This window comes from Artemia franciscana, chromosome 16, assembly GCF_032884065.1.
Source record: "Artemia franciscana chromosome 16, ASM3288406v1, whole genome shotgun sequence".
NCBI lineage: Eukaryota > Metazoa > Arthropoda > Branchiopoda > Anostraca > Artemiidae > Artemia > Artemia franciscana.
Window position 1 is genome coordinate 31,927,344 of NC_088878.1, and position 17,878 is coordinate 31,945,221.

Here is a 17,878-nt window from a genome sequence, read left to right on the forward strand (position 1 = left end):
TTTCCTCCCAATTGCATCAGATAAAAATTTTGAGATATTTTGAGAACAAAACTCTGATGTCAACACAACCCCAGATCCCAGGGGCACGTGTTGTAAGTTAGGCCCTGGGGGGTTTATAAGGTTCTTATGGAAGGGATGCTCGTATAAACTTCAGAGAGGACTCATTCTACTAGAAATTGAAAGTTTTAGTTCACTTTTTAATAGTCTGTGACTTAATGTGACTTAAGTGACCGAAGGGCAGCTAGCCCCGCCTCCCGCCTTTTTCCCAAAATGCGTCAGAACATTTTGAGACAAAAATTTTGTTAAAAATAGTTCAAAGGTCAGATAACAAAAACTCCGGTGTTGACACAGGCCCCCAAGGTGCTGGGGCAGGCATTGTCAGCTATGCCCTGGGGGCAATATATTGTTCCCATAAAAGAGATGGTTATATAAACTTCAGATCAGAGAGGGCTTATTTTATTGGAAATTGAAAGTTGTAGTTCACTTTTTAAGAGTAAAAAAAGTCGGAGGGCAGCTAGACTCCCCCCAGCCCTTTTCTCCACAAATGCATCAAATAAAAACTTTGAGACAGCCATTTTGTTCAAAATAGTTGAAGGGTCAGATAACAAAATTTCCTGCGTCGACACAATTCCCCAGGGCCCGGGAGCAGGCGTTTTAAGTTATGCCCTGGGTTAATAAGTGGTTACTATGGATGGGATGCTCAGAGAGGGCTTATTTGTTTGGAAAGGGAAAGTTCTAGCTCACATTTTAAGAGTTAAAAGGGATTGGGTGGAAACTAGCCCCACCCCCCTTCCTCGCCCTTTTCCCTCAAATGCATCAGATAAAAATTCTGAGAAGAATATATGTTCTTACGGAAGGGATGCTCGTGTATACTTCAGTGAGGGCTAATTTGTTTGGAAAGTGAAAGTTCTTGTCCAATTTTTAAGAGTCAAAAGAGATCGGAGGGTAACTAGCCCCCCCCCACGCCCTTTTGTCTGAAATGTATCAGGCAAAAATTTGAAATAGATATTTTGTTAAAAATAGTCAAAAGGTATTCCACATTCCACATCACATATTCTGGCTATGCATGGCAGAATGTATCAAAATCCCCTCTTGTTAAATTATTTTTATTAATATTGCTTTTTCTTTGGCTGCTCAATATGAAGAGAGGGGGATTTTCCCCCTACCCCTGTCTACGCTACGGTTTCAGTTTTTTTCCGCCAGGCTAAAAAATGAACGCAATGCAATAAAAGCGCTGAATATGAAAAAAAAAATCAGTATTGCATATTTTGAATTGTGGCTAACCCAAATTATGGGCCAGGGGACTCACCATTTAATAATGTATGAAATCAATCCTGTAATAATTTTAAGAAGTATTTTTGTGTATTTTAACGTCTTCCAGAAATCGAGCGGTCAAAAATTCAACAGCCCGAAGAGTCTTTCTAATCTCCTAAATGAAGAACAGGGGAGATAAGTGAAGTTCCTCCCCTGGATTGGTCTACAACCTCCCCCTCGTCCCCCCACTGTCTATGCTAAAGTTTTCTTCTTTATGCCAACTACATTGGGGGGATCCACCCCAAAGACTTTAATAAGGAAAAGTTTTGTGTGGGAAGAAAGTCAAAAATTTTAAGAGATTTCGAGGGGATTCTAAAACACATAAAAATACACTAATTAGAACTAATAGAACTAGCTATAAAATTGGCCATCAAACTAATTCCATAAATTATATCAAACTGAAAATGCTAAAATATTCAAAATTACTGCCATACTTAAAATATGGTTAAATTCGATAGATGCTAAATTGTTGTGGCACAAAAAATTCGACACTGGTTAAATTAAAATGATCCTGTCGTCTCTGAGTCAACCATTGAAATAGTCTAACCAATATTTTTCGAAGCTATTCTTTCGTTCCATTCAATTTTGTGTAAATAAGTGAAGTATGATTTATCAGAGGCATGTATTCACTTTGCCTATAGCAAAGACCATAAGGCTTCAATGTTTTATTATTACTAATTAAAAAAAAAAACCTTGCATAAAAATAGTTTTCTAAGAAAAATAAAGAGCCATATTGAACTCAGGACCAACAAAAACTAATTCCCATTATAACTAAAACTCAAAAAGACCAGAAATTATTGTTAAAAAATAAACGAAACCCCAAACAAACAGAAATTAAAATTGATTATCTTACAAATATGAAGATAAAAGGTGCATACATAAATGAATAAATAAATCTAATATAGCTTCAATATTTTTTTATTGTTTTCCCCCCAAAGGTGCTTTATATGCAAGGGGTGGCGTTATAAACTTTGGAGTGACTAATTGAATTGGAAATGATAATTTCTAGTGCACTTTTTAAGAGTCAAATGTAAATGGAGGGCACCAGGCTACCCCCCCCCCTTTCACGCCCTCTTTTCCCCAAATGCAGCCAACCAAATTTTGATATGTTCATTATGTTAAAAATAGTCAAAATGTAAAATAATTATGCCTCAGGGGTTGACAAAACCTCCCACTTCCCCCAGGGCAAGGGTTGTAAGTTATCCAAGCTATCTGTTGTTCATATATAAGGTTTTTATCAAAGGCGTAATCGCATAGACTTTGGAAAACGCTCATTCAATTTAAGTCGGAAGTTCTACCTCCGTTTAAAAACAAGTGGAGATCAATTGAGCGGTAAGACCCCCCCCCAGGTCATTTTTCTCTAAATACTTCCAATAAAATTTTGTGTTTGCTATTTTGTTCAAAATCATCCAAATGTCAAACAGCTACAGTTCCGGGATCGAATCTCCCCAGGCCCTTGGGGAAAGGACCAGAATACCATCGTTAACATATAAAGCTTCTATGGAAAGCGTGGTCATATAAACTTTGGAGGAGGTTCATTCAACTGACAATCGAAATTTAGCATGCCGCTTTTAAGAATTGAAAGTGATAAAATATAACAAGCCCCCCCCCCCCTTTTGCTGTTTTTACGTTTTTTATTATTTTAAAAAGTAGAGTTGTAATAAAGAGTCAAACTTTAGCGTAAAGAGCCAGGCGTTGAGGAGGGGAAAACCTCTTTCATATACGGAATAATTTCTGTTCGTTTTAAGTTTTAAAGTCGCTCCTTACTTGCGGTTAAAAATACTTTTTTTTAATTTAATTCTTACTGCATTGAAAATGAAAATAAAATTACAGAGAAATAAAATCTTGAACTGATGAATCTTTCAACAATTAGTATCATTATATATCCATTAATTATACTTTCCAATGCTGTTGAAGACACATATAGTTTTCAGTGAAGCGCCGGTGACGCAGTAGGTTTTAGACTTTTACAGTGAGAGAGGGAGGCGATACCTAAACCCTTGTTTGTAGTGATTTTTGTTCGTTACAAGCTTGATTTGCATATTCAATTTAAGTTTCATTTTTTTTTAAGATTTAATTATTTATTTATATTAGTATTTATTGTATGTTTGTTTGCATTGATTGTTAATTTAATTTATGTTCGTTTTGGGTTTCATTTTTACTTCAATAGCAAAATACTTGTTTTCGTTTTAAGCTTGATTTACATTTTAAATTTAAGCATTACTCACTTTAAGATACATTTATTCATTTATATATATTATTTGTTTTGCTTTAAGGTTTATTTAATTTATGTTCGTTTTGAGTTTTATTTATTCTTTAATAGTAATTTCTGGTCGTCTTGAGTTTGAATTGTAACAGGTATTTGTATCTGCTGATCTTAAGTTTAAAATGGCCTTTACTTTTCTTTGAAAAAACTTCTTTTTCGTATTTTTTTTTTAAAGTAAGTAAAAAAAAGACATTGAAAAACAACTTTTATGTTAAACCTCTACTGAGGTAAAGTAAAGTTTAAAAAAGAAAAGTGATTTTTCTTGTCCGGAAAATTATCTTAAACTTCTGAGACAGGTATTTTATTTGGAAGGGTCCCTACCAGTTATTATAATTTTTTAAGGATTGAGACTTTTAAACTGCTAACATTAATCGAATATTTTTTCCTATTTTTACTGTTTTAATTTTAAAAATTTATTGAGAAGCTACTGGGTACGTGATAACCATAGATTTTGGAATGGTGACTATGCTTTTAAAAGTTGTTAAGTGAGAAGCTAAAAGTAAAATAAAACAATGACAAAATTAAAAGAAAAATAAATAATTCTTACAGCTCATCAGGACAATTTAAGGGCTGTTGAAGTCGAACCCCATCTTGTAAACAGTCTGCCATCTCAAAAGGGTCAATGTCTGAATATGGCTGCTGTGCCAGGGTTGTCATCTCCCAAAGAAGTACACCGAATGACCACTATAAAGAGTCAGTTAATGATAAATAAATATATCAAAGCTTACACATCTATAAAAAATCAGCCAATCATTTCTTGTTGGTGCAAAAAACGCAAAAATATAGCCAAATAGCTATTATAAACCATTTGCTTAAAGTCATGTATTTCGTCTGACATATAATATAACACCTTAAAATAGACCAATTAAGGACCAGAATACCACACTCTCTATATGGCCTCTATCTGGCCTCATCGTAGGCTAATCCCGCACTTTTATTTTTTGTTTGTAAACTTGTTGTCGGACTATTTTAGGCCTTTGTCAATCGGAAGACAAATTTTAGGCCTTTGTCCATCGGAAGACACATCACACATCGGTGAGCTACCTTAGCCCCTTTTTATTGAATGACTTATCTGAGAAAACATGCAAATTTTTCTGAAGAATGACGAGGGTGAGTGGTCAAGTGTCTTCGATGCTCTTTGAACCGATAAAACACACACAGTGCGAAATATAAATCGTTTTCAGTAAAGTGCAAATGAAGCTTTAGTCTTTAGAGCCGTGATTCCCAGCGTGGAGAGCACGGCGTACCGATTATGAAGACAAAACTTAATTATGAAACAAAAAACGTTTTTCATGGGAATAACGTCAAATTCATCTGGATTTAAAGAGCAAGAAAGATACATGGTAGTATTGCAATAACCTCATGCATTGTGTAAAAAGGTGTCTTATACAGCTAATTTTTTTCATTAGCATGACATATGCATAGAGGGTGATCAGAAAAAAAGACCAGTTTAGTGGCTTTTTAAGCTTTCCTTGGAGGAATAGATGCTAAGTTTTTATAAAAAATTCAAACATTACGAGGAGGTATCAGCATTTCAAAAATGCCTAAGTGGGGCAGGAACCGAAAATGGTAGGGAACCACAAAGCCATGAATGTTCCATTGATACTTACCCATCATGTAACTGAGCCCCATGCAACTGAAGCCCTGTGACTGAACCACGGTGCACCACGCAACTGAACCACAGCGCAACTTAAACCCCGTGCAACTGAACCCTCGTGTAACCGATTCTTCGTACAACTGAACCACATTAACTGAAACCTTGTGCAACTCATCCCCCATGTAACTGAGCCCCCGTGCAACCCTCGTGAACCACAGTGTAGCTGAACCACCTTGCAAATGAACCATCGTGCAACTGAACCACCATACAACTGAACCACCGTACAATTGGACCCTCGCGAAACTGAACCATCGTGCAACTCAACCACCCTACTCCGTTTTTCAGCATTCTTCAAATATGAGGCTACATCATTGGGTAAAACACAAGTTTGAATCTTTACACGTTCAACCTTGATGGAATTGTTTTTTTTTATAATCATAATATAAATGACTGTCAAGATGATTTATAAAAAAGCTCTGTTTTGTTGTCACAAAAACAAAGAAAATCAGACGTCACTAACCCTTAAAGCCAGATTTATTTCTGCTTTTGAATGTCTGTTAACGGGGGTTTTCCTTCGCCCTGTCACTCTCTTCGGGTCTAGGAGTTTACCCCCCACCCCCAAGGAAAATAAACCTCACAGAACCCCAAAAAATACCCCTTCGTGGAAAATATGTTTTTTTAAAGTTTAAGAATTTTATTTGGGTTGTGTTTATTTTTAGTTTAGTTGAGAAGTGCTGAGGAAAGTGGAAAAGAGGAATTTACACACCATAGGTGTGGTGCGCTAGTCTTCCCCCTGCCAGTGCAAAAAATTTCTTCCCATGGAAAATCCCCCAGAGACTCTCCCCTATAGGAAACTCCCACGCGAAAAATGTCCGTATGTTTCCCAATAACGTATGTTTTCTCTAAGCAATGGAAAAATTGCAAAACTTTAAAAGGCATTTAAAACTTCTGCAATGGGTTTTTCTGATTGTTTTGTACCTAGGGAGTAGGGGAGATGCCTCAAAGGGTGCATTTAAACGCCAAGTGTCTCAGATCTCATTGAACCTTCAGATACATACAGAATTAGCAGTAAGGGAGAGACGAGAGAAGGGTGGAGGTAGAAATTGCATTTATAATACCCAGGTAGTTTTCTTTTTTTTTCTTTTATGAGTCGAATATGATTGGAGACATACCAATTCAAGGGCTCCCACTCACCGGGGACAATCAACGGCTCCCACTGTTTACATACTGTAATATTTTCTCTGCTCGTAGTTGGTTATCGTTTACTTTGAAAAAGGTTAATTACATGCTTTGGTGGAGAGCCGAGACCAAAATTATTTTCGCTTTGTGTTTGGAAACTTCTGTTTTGAATTTTTTCTTAGATAAATAAGACCTTTCCTGAACGTTGAGTGATAATAATCAGTGTTGAAAATATCTGAAATTTGAGAATTTAGATAAAAAATGGCACATGATTCCAGAGTGATTTTAAGACCAGTGTTAAGATTTTTGGTTGCTGTGGCAAAAGTCTTCACACTTACTTTAAAAGTTTCGTGTGGATGAGCAAAAATTGAATTTTTTCAACAATAACTGACACAATTTGGGAAAATTTCAAAATTTCCAAAATTAATTTTCTTTCTGAATTGGTCGTCTTCATTAAATTTCCTTTTATTCATTCTTCTCACACTGAGAGTAAATTATCAATCGAAGAGAATCAACTTTTGGTCCATTTCGGGGTGTCAAAAATCGATGCAGCAGAAATTGCTTTAAAACTGTATTTAACACATTAAGCACACTTTCATCTTGATACGCTAAAAAAAAAAAAAAAAAAAAAAAAAAAAAATTGCTAATGGGCAATTATCAATCGAATGGGCAATTATCAATCAATCAGATTGCCTGTATATGCAATCTGTATACACACAGTATGTTTTGATTTATTTCATCTTTCCTCTCAACATTTCCTCAAACGTTAGTGGTTCGATTTAGTTCAACAGTCCTCCTATCACTCTCTGAAAAGTTCCCGTTCGTCTTGCTCTTCGTCTTTTTTTGGAAGTAAATGTCAACATATTCACATTTCGCAATAACATATATGTAAACAATGGATAGATTGCCTAACTTACGGTATGGCTCTGAGGGTTGGCCGGAGGATATTTCCAAAGACTTAATTACTGGACCTTTAAACCATGCTGAAAAATATCTTAAAAATTTGTATTGTATTTGTTGGGAAAACTGATGGGGGGGGGCTGGTTGCCCTTCAATCATTGTTGACCCTTGAAAAAGGGACTAAAAATTTAATTTTCCAATCAAATAATAACACGTAATTAACAAAAGTGATTGACCAAACCCCCCACGGTCCCTTACATAAGGGCTGTGGGTTATTGCAGTTTACACATTGTTATGCGATAAATAAGGTTTTTTATAGGAGGATTGGTCGTACAAAATTTGGAGGCTCATTCGATTTGAAACCGAAGTTTCAAGTTCAATTTTGAATTTATCAAAGGTAATCAGAGGACAATCAGCCTCTCCTTCCGAACCCCTATTTTTTCCGAAATGCATCCAATCAAAAAAAAAAAAACTTATTTTGTTCAAAACAGTCTAAAGGTCAAATAACCGTGCCTCTGGGGTTAATATCCCCGCCAGCTGCTCCCGGGGCAAGGACTATCTGTTAATCTAGTGGCTCAATGTTAGCGCCTAAGATTCCTATGGAAAAGATTTTTACGAACTTTGGAGGGGGCTCATTCGATTAGAAATCAAAAGTTTTCCGTAGCATTTTTTAAGAGTCAAAATGATCGAAGGGCCTCCACTCCACCCTTTTTTTTCGAAATGCATCCGATCAAAATTTCGAGATAGCAATTTTATTTAAAATAGTTCAAAGGTTAAATAACTATGCCTCCAGGGTTCACAAAACTATGTCCCTGGTGCAAGGGTTGTAATTATGCCAGTTGCCCATTTTCAACATATAAGGCTTTTTTTTATTAAGAAAAGAGGGCACAGTTGATGCTAGTAATACAAAAAAAAGCATGGAGTATTAAGGTCAAACTTTAAAGAAATGTCAAGAAGAATGCCAAACATAATCAAAAAACATTTTTTTCTTTTAATTGTTGTGTAAAAGAAATAACAGCCTTATCTTGAAGGTTGATAGTATCAGACATTACATCGTTCGGAAAATGTTTAGGAGCATCTTCAACTAAATCAAAAGCTGAAGTAACTATGCGCATCCGGTTTTACAAGAAGACTTATCTGCAAATTGTTGGGAACAGCTGAGGGTATAAACCTGGGGTTATGAAGTTTAAACTTTCAGGTTATGCTGAGGAAATGTGGAAAAAATACTGGGGTGTAACCATTCCCCCTCTCACGTTCCTTTTAGCTGCAATCTCCTCAAGGGCATCTGATCAAAGTTCGTTATCTAAATTCACAAAGGTCGAATATTATTAGCACAGACGTTTATTACCCAACGTTCACAAAGGTGTAATTCATCTGAAAAAAGATAAATAAATCTGCTTTAATGGTTTATGACACCTGATTTTCTTTCTTTTTTCTGCAAAAATAAAATGAAGCTTTTTATGAATGATCTTGGCCGGCCTTTAAAAACCAAACCATTCCAACAAGATTGAAAATTTAAAGATACCCAATGATACTGCCTCATATTTTTAATATGCTGAAAAACTGAGTACGGTGGTTCAGTTGCATGAGGGTTCAGTTACGCGAGGGTTTGTATGCACAGTGGTTCAGTTGCACGGAGGTTCAGTTGTCTGGGCGTTCAGTTACATGGGGGTTAAGTTACAAAGGAGCTCAGTTACATGGGGATTCACTTAAACGGGAAGGAGTTTCAGGGGAGTTCAGCTGCACAAGGATTGAGTTAAATGGGGCTCAGTTGCACGGTGGCTCAGCTACATTAGGGTTCGGCTGCATTGGGACTCAGTTATATGGGCATTCAGCTGTGCCTATATATTTTTTTTTTACGATAAAGAAGTATCACATAATTTCTGCAACTACAGGATATGAACAGTTTGTATTTAAGGAGTCTGCTAGGTCTTCAAAGTTAATTTTAAGGGCTCCGTCATTAAAATTTATCAACAAGAAGCACCCGAAAACGTTTTTAAATGAAAGTGAAAAACCTTATTCCATTGTTAAACTTATTTTTGCGTAAAATGATGTTTTTTGCGAGTTTAGAGCATTTGGGTGGAATTTGAGAGAACGAAAAATTTGTGAAAAACAGAGAAATTTTAGAGTGATCGAAAGGTATTTTTTTGTACCGGCTGTAATTTTGGCTCCCCCTTGAAGGAAGTGTCCTGTAAAGGAAGGGCAACCAGAAAACATCTGGACAGATGTTTAAATTAACGATGCCCCAAAATTAACGAGAGTCGTGGGGGGGACGGCAAAATTATTTTTTTTATATCTAGAGAGATGGGTAAGTTTGTTGTATTTGAATTTTTTTTAATGAAAATATCAAAAGAATTATCTCTAAAAATGAAAATACAACAAGAAATCCAGAGGGGGAAGTACCATCCCAAATTGACGACCATGCGCACAGGAAGAGTTTCTGCTTGCAAGAAGAAAGTTTTGAAGGAAAAACTGACCCCCAAAAAAATTGTTCGAATGGGAAACTAAAGCTCAGATGTTTATGTTAAAAAGTAACAAAAAATATTGTAATTGTAAAATATCCCGACCACACTCAAGGAGTGAAGCTAGGTTAATCATAATGAACTATACTAAAACATGATGAAAATATAATTCTTTAGTAACAAAATTATAGAAACTACAACAGAGAATTATGGAATGCAGGCCGCCCACTAAGCATTGTATTAAAAACAAGTACCAAAAACACGAACAAGCAAAAATTTTCTGCTATAGTATTAATTTTTAATAGACGTTTTAGGAAGCCTTGACTGCTAAGCAGCTATGTAGTCTCACATCCCTTCCATTTTTTCTCTGCATTTAAATTTAGAAACTTTTATTTAGTTATATTATTTGTTTTTTCAAACCCAGCGATTCCGAGAAAAGTTATATATTTCAAAAAGCACTATTAATAAAATCATTCAGTGTCAATATAGACTCTAGTTACACCAGAGTGGACAATAACATCAGGCCATATCCAGAGGGTAGTTTCTTGGCTCGAATCCCTCCATGAATAGTGAAGTTATAGAATGGCATTGGTTCATTTTAGTGCCTAACTGTACCTAACTGTAACTGTGCCTAAAACAGATCTCACTAAAATCCTGTTTGATATTGGCCATTTTTGCCCCAAAAGAATATTTTTCTTTAAATAACCATAAGTAACTACCAAGGAATCCTTCATTAATGGCCGAGTATGTATGCAGAGATTCATTACATAATTTTTTTTCATATTCAAGAAATATTCACGTTAACTTGTTCGTTAACTAATGCTCAGGAAACCGCAAAACGTAAAGAAGCAAACATGTCTCATCTATAAGGATCCATATTGAGTTTAAAATTTAATTTCCAAGCATAACAATTATTTTGTTCAGAAACAAGATAAAGAGAGCAAGCGGTATGTTTGCCTAATTTGTAGTCTAGTAACAGAAATATCTTCAAATTTACCAGTAAACATACCATTTGACTAGAAAATTCTGAAGTTTTTTAAAGTTGAAAAACCTAGTTTCAGTTTAGTTTTAGCTTACCTCGGATTTGGGGTCTAGACATCTTTGCCCACAACCCTACACCTAGCCTCCAAGTGTACGTCTGCAGAGATATCGTTCTTGTGAGAGATTAAATAAAAAAAAACAAGTTTTTTTTTACGGGAAGTAAGGAGCAACATTAAAACTTAAAACGAAGAGAAATTACTTCGTATATGAAAGGGCTGCTTCCTCATCAACGCCCCACTCTTTACGCTAAAGTTTGACTCTTTCTCTTAACTCTACTTTTTAAAACAGTAAAAAACTTTAGCGTAAAGAGCGGGGCGGGGACTCTAATTTCTTAGAGTTTTGGTTACTATTGAGCCGGGTCGCTCCTTACTACGTTACCAGGAACTGTTTGATCACTGTAAACTTGTTCTATGCTTAATGTTCAGGAAACCGCAAAAAAAGGGACTTTCACCTTAAGAAAATCAATACTCTTTTAAGAATGTTGTTTGTTGTTGAGACTAAGTATAGGCTCCAGGTACATTGGAGTGAGAAATAACCTCCCTAAATGCACTAACAGTGTGGTTCCCGTAATTGAGCTCCTCCACCAGACTATAAAATATTAAATTGAAGTATGCCCGTTTCCGTTACAATGTTGACTAAAACCCTTTTTAACACTTATACTTTCCGCCCTAGAAATTACCCTTTCTCCTTAAACCTTTAGTTAATACCCTAGAAAAGGGTCTGCAACCGCTTTTCTATAAATTACTTTATTCAATTAAACTAAGTTTTAAAATTAATTGAACTCTATCCTTCAGACGCCGTGTTACATCTGTAGGATCTAACAATACAAGTAAATTATTCTAAGCATTAACATGCAGTTTACAGATATGCGGCTAATATAGAATGCAGTGAGTCAGAGACAATAATCAATTTTCCAGTGTTTTTCATACAGGGGGATACAAGTTTATGTTTTTCTCCTTAATTGGAGGAGATTAGTCACAGCTGACGAATGCGAGATCCCTTGAGTTAGATCCCAATAACCGCAGTGATCCGTCCAATAAGCAATTATTCTCCTGCCGGGGGATTAATTGGTTGTCTGCTTGAAATATACCATAATATTACTGTTACTTCAATTGTAAAGTATGTGCTGTTTATTTGGAATGTCGGTAAAATTTATTTTGCAGCCTAGTTAATCATCACAAAAAAAGCCATTGCTTATTTAGATTAATTTTTAACATGTAAGTATTCAGTGCATAATGTTTTAGAGTTTAACATTTAGTATTTTAACATTAATGTTTAAAATTTTTGCGTATTATATCAATTTCTTTCAAAATAATATTAATTTAAAAAAGATAAGCTATTTGAAGTTAAATAGCGAAGTTGAAACTTAAAACGGATAAAACGGATAAAACTAGCAATTTACTGAAAACACAAAAGTCAAGTATAGAAAACAGGAATATTGATTTGGAAGTCAAAAGTGAGTATGTAGACTGAAAACAATAAACTAATCTATAAAGCTTTTCTTAGTCTTACACCAGTTGTGAAATCAGTAATTTTCATTAAAATTATCTTAAAAACACAAGAGTAAAATGAAATGTTTGCTTAATAACCGCGAAGTAATTGAACAGTATACCGAAATATTGAATTGATTTATCGGATATAATGTTGATATTTCCTGCTCTAATACCAATAGCGAGTAATATATAATTTAAATTGTAAGAAATATGATTTAGTATTACTTGAAATGAAGGTCAAATAAGACATAATATGAACTCTGGAAATCCGGTTATTTATCTCTATACAACGCTGAATTTCAAGCTTTAATTACAATTACAATTAATACAGTTAAATTAATTACAATTAATTAATACAGTACAATTAATTAATACAGTACAATTAATTACAATTAATACAAATTTTAAAGCTAATTTATGGTCCTAATACTTTCAAGATGGCTTTACCTTGAAATTGTCTGCAAGCTAATCATGACATTTCCTTTTCAGAACCAAAACGAGAGCCAGTTATTGAAATGAGCCATTGTGCAGAAGTGATACCAAATTAAACGAAAAAAAATAGAGCCACAATTTTAAATTGGAACATTGCTTTATCTTAAAAGGGATGGATAATATTTATATTCGGTATAAAGTTTCCTTAATTTGTTTGCTTTTACTGTACGAAAATTTGCGTATTATTTTACGTTTTCAGTAAAGCGCTAGTTTTCTATAATTCTAGAAACATAGACTTGTCCTCCCAACGCTTAAAGACATCCGATCAAAATTTCGAGATGAACAGGGGAAAATCCAGAGGGAAATTTTCAGGACAATCAGCCGAACACCATTTTAATATCTAAGGAATGGCAAACGATATCAAGTTGAAACTTTTTGAGAATAAGGAGGGGGCATTTAACTGTACCAAAAGACACAATGTGCTTTCACGTTGACAAAACAGTGCAGCTACAATATCTCAGGAGCGTCTAAGGGTATACGGTCTAAATTTTCAGGGAATCTTGAGGGTTAGTTAAGCTAAATTAAAAGACGCTGTGTTCAGCAAAGTTGTCAAAATGACGCACCTAAAATACCTCAGGAGCGTCTAAGGATATCAACTTGAAACTGTCGGGCAATGTTGAAGGTCATGTTGAAATAAATCAAAGACGCTGTGTGTATCCAAGTTGCCAAAAGAACGTACCTGCTAAATCTTAGGATTTCTAAGGGTATAAAATTAAAAGTTTCAACGGTCGTTGAGGGGGATGTTGAATTAATTCAAAAGACTCTAAGTGCATCCAGATTATCAAGAAAATGCATATGCAGTATCTCAGGAACGGCTAAAAGTATTAAGTTGAATCTTTCAGGGAATTCTTCTATCTTATCAAAAGTTCGTGTTCGAAATATTTCAGAGATGGCCATGGGTATTAATTCAAAACTTTCAGGGCATGTCGAACTAGATAAAACAACAACAGTCGATCATGTTTGTCACAAAAGCTTATGTCTTATTGTCTCATTTGACAATGTCAAGCTAAGGTTGTCTAGCTAATTGACAAGCTAATTGACAAGCTAAGGTTGTCTAGCGAAAAATTTGAGGGAAAGTGAAAGTGTGAATATTGAACTAAATCAAAAGACACATTTAAAGGATATCTACAATTTCTTAGAAATGGCAATAGGTATTAAGTTGAATCCTCCACGGAGGGCTGAGGGAGAAATTGAACTAAATCGAAAACCACTGTGTGCATCTGAGTTACCAAAAAGGCCCGTATGTAAAATGACAGAAACGGCCAAGGGCACTAAGTTGAAACTTGCATGGGAGGATGACAGGAGTATTGAACTATATCAAAAGATACTATTTTAATCCAAAGTTACAAAAGGGCGTATCTGCAGAATATCAGATTGGCCCATAGCCAATGGTATTATGTTGGAAATCTGAAAAAATTTAGAGGGGGTGTTGAGAAAGATACCGCGTGCATCCAGACTGTCATCGATATTTAAAATCTCAGGAAAGACTGAGGGTTTTTACGTTGAAACATTAAGAGAATGAAATGAATGTTTCAAACTACATAGAAATACCTTGTACAACTATGTTTTCAAGTGGTGGATTTGTTATATCTCAGGTAGCCTACGTCTAAGAGTATTAAGTCAGATTTTTTAAGGCACCGAGGGGGATGTTCAGATAAATCATAAGACATAATGTAGGCCTAAATTCATGTTGTAAAAAGGCCAAGTTTGTAATATTTCTGGAACGGCCAAAAGCTATACATTTGAAACTTTTGGGGCATGATGAACTAAGTCACAAGCCACTATATGCGTCCTGGTTTTCAAAAGGGTGTATATACTATATCTTTGGATGAGTTAACGATATTAAGCTGAAACTTCCAGGGCATTTTGACGGGGATACTGAACTGAATCAAGAAACACTTTCCTCATCAATGTTGTCAAAATGGCGTACTTATAATAGTTTAGGAAATAAGGGTATTAAGTTGAAACTTTCAGTGCATTATTACATTACAGACATTCAGATTGTCAAAAAAAAACATATCTGCAGTATCTTAGGAACGGTTAAGGGTATTAACTTGAAACTTTCAGCAAATGTCGAGGAGAACTTCGAACTAAACCAAAAGACACAATATACATCTAATCATAAAAATTTCATTCACGCTATGTCTTGAGAGAAAGAGTCAAACTTTAGCCACAACTCTACTTTTTAAAACAATTAAAAAACTTTAGCGTAAAGAGCGGAGCGTTGAGGAGAGAACAGCCTCTTTCATATACGGTGTAATTTCCGTTCGTTTTAAGTTTTAATGTCGCTCCTTACTTTCATTCAAAAAAAGAAACTTGTTTATTTTACATTGAATAGCGCATAAAAAATGGTTAAGAGTATTACTTTGAAACTTTCAGGGAATGTATTTTGGGCTGCAGAACTAAATCTAAAGACATTGTTGTGCTCCGGGTTAGAAAAAGGGCGTATGTGTAATATAAGGGGTAAGGGCTAAAAATATAAATTAACAGCTTAGTGGACCTAGCTGAAACTTAGAGGGATCAAGTAGCCTAGACTTTTTATTATGACATAATAGGACCAAAGGGATCTTTCCAAGCACAAAAGAGTTATGAAGGAACATAAACTAAAGTTGCAAAACCAAAAGAACCTCAACCTGATACAAACTTGTTGCATCGATTTCTACCCTTTCATTTTTAATTTGTTTTAACATCGAATCAGAACTCTTTCTAGTAAATAAATTTGAATTTATTTATTTTGACAAAAATGCTGTTAATACAAAATATGATACAACAAGATTATAATTATGAAATGGTCAATTAATACTCATTTGTATTCAAGGTTGTAACAGAAAAGTGATCAGGATGGCATCAGCTCATTAGAAGGTCAAATATTATGCATATTTTTAATTCATTTATAAGAAACATATTCCCCTCTCCTTCCATCAAAATTTCTACAGTAAAACTATTCTTTAGATTTGTACAAAATTTGGTCTAAAATACAGATAATAATCCAAAACCTTAATCATTAAGCAAAAATACCGAAAAAACTCAAAGAATCTTCGTTTTATTTGCAAATAAAGAAAAAACACAGATTGAATCAAATGTAAACAAAAATTAATCAAATGTACAACAGAAAATAGTAAAAAAAGTAAACAAATGTAAACAGAAATGGTAAAATAGTATTCTAAACTTGAGTGAACAGAAATCATTGTTAATGAATAGATGAGACCCAGAACAAACTGGATTTTCAATGAATAATCAAGTCAAACTTAAAACTAACATAAATTACCGTACATAGGAGTCGGACTAACTCCTATGGACTAGCCTTCTAATGGCCAGAGTGTAGCTTGCTCTTTAGTTAAAAAAAATATCTCTTAATGTTTTCTTTTTTATAATGTTAATAAACATAGAATTGTTAAGATTTCCAGGAATGACTATGATTATTTATTAAACATTCAGTCCACATTAGTCAGTTCTTTTCTGTAACCCTAATTATTACGGAGTTTTCTTTCTTTTTGTTGTTGTTGCTGTTCAGGTTTTGAAAAGTAAAAACCGCAATATTCAAAATAAGCATCGTTTTAAATGGAGTACAAGTGACATTAATGTCCTTTAGAGGTTTTAAGAGGCCAGAAAGGGCACACGCAGCACCAATCGTAATTTGAAAAACTTAAATAACCTTGAGATTGTTATTTTTTATGTTGTGATGTTGTTGTTTTATTTCTGATAATTTTTTTGTTATGTTGCTGTTAATGATATGATAAAAAAATACACTGCTCAAAGTAATTTTATTCAGTTTAGCAGAAATGGTGCTTTTGTCATTATAAGGCTTAGAAGGTGTTAATTTTTGTTTTTCTTAAGTTCGAGTGCATTATTCACTGTAATTCCTGCTCGTTCTGGGTTTCATTTAGTCATTAATAGTGATTTCTGATTCGTTTTATGCTTGAATTACTATTTTACTTTTTTTGTGCTTATCTTTGAATTAATGGGGTTCTTCAATTTTCTTTGAAAAATTTCTTTTTTTGGAAAATGTCTTTTAAAATTAATATTTTTTACACTTAAACATTATTCCCTAGACTCCACTGGAATTACCTGGAAAATGATGAAAAGACTTATCCCAAACATTTAATTTTTACATTGGGGCCCTTTTCGATAGCTTTTAGTAGCCTTGGTTGAATTTCAATCAATCTTTGAACATATTTCTAAGACCATTGTTAGACTTTTTTTTTTCCTTTCTTACTAGGGTTTCTCGGAAAATTTAGGCTTTAACATAGAAATAAGAAGAATTTTAAAAATAATAAACAATACATATTGAAATTCAGCTCGTAAAACAAATTTGAGTTACCTGAAGACCAGGAAGCACAGTGAACATTTTTTTTAATGGTATAACAGATTTTTTAGAAACTGTCGATGGGAATCCTGATTTTATCTTCGTAAGCTAAGTGTGATCTATTCCTAGAATTCTTTTTTTTACCACTTGGGAAATTTCTTAAAGGTTAGGAAATATTTTTGCTACTCCCGCGGGATATAGTCCTAATGCGTGTTTGATCTTTACTTGTCTTTTTTTTAGTAAGGACACAAGACACATTTCTTGTGTGAGACACTGTCTAGCCCTTTGAGCCGTTCCATTTTCTCATTCTATTATAGTAATTAATCGATCTTTCCCCAGAGAAGGGAATTTAACACTCGAATGCGACATTTCTTCTAAAAGCGGTTTGTTTTTTCTTTTAGCTTGAACTTTTGGAGTATGTGTATCTATTCGCTTGACTAATAGAGCTGTCTCATCATTGAGGTAGTTTATTGTGTAATAAATTATATTAAATAAGTGAAGAAACACAATTTGCACCTCTTTATTAATGACTGTAAAAAAAGTTTAAACCGGTTTAAGTGTAGAAATGTAATTTTTGGGGTATTTATTCTAAGATTGGTATGAAGTATCCCCTCCCATGAGAAAACATAACAAAAATTGTTGTAAATAAGATCGTTTCATGGTTACCCCTATCTAAATAAAAATCATTCGATATTTCCCAAATTTGGGTGGCGCCTACTAGCATTCAGGAGCCATAAAAAACTCAAACGAAAAAAATACCATAGTTTAATAATAAAATAAACAAAGCATGTAGACTGTAGAGGACAAAAAATCAATAATTTAAATGTG

General features: G+C 34.3%; 1 protein-coding gene across 2 annotated transcripts in view; it reads right to left on the reverse strand.

The window, feature by feature from the left end:
- LOC136037347 (tyrosine-protein kinase Drl-like) overlaps positions 1-17,878 on the reverse strand; it is a 227,572-nt gene that overhangs the window by 11,684 nt on the left and 198,010 nt on the right. For both annotated transcript variants that reach the window (XM_065720022.1, XM_065720021.1), the window contains one exon: positions 4,128-4,264. In XM_065720022.1, coding sequence (XP_065576094.1) covers positions 4,128-4,264 — 137 coding nt within the window. The remainder of the gene's footprint in view (positions 1-4,127; positions 4,265-17,878) is intronic.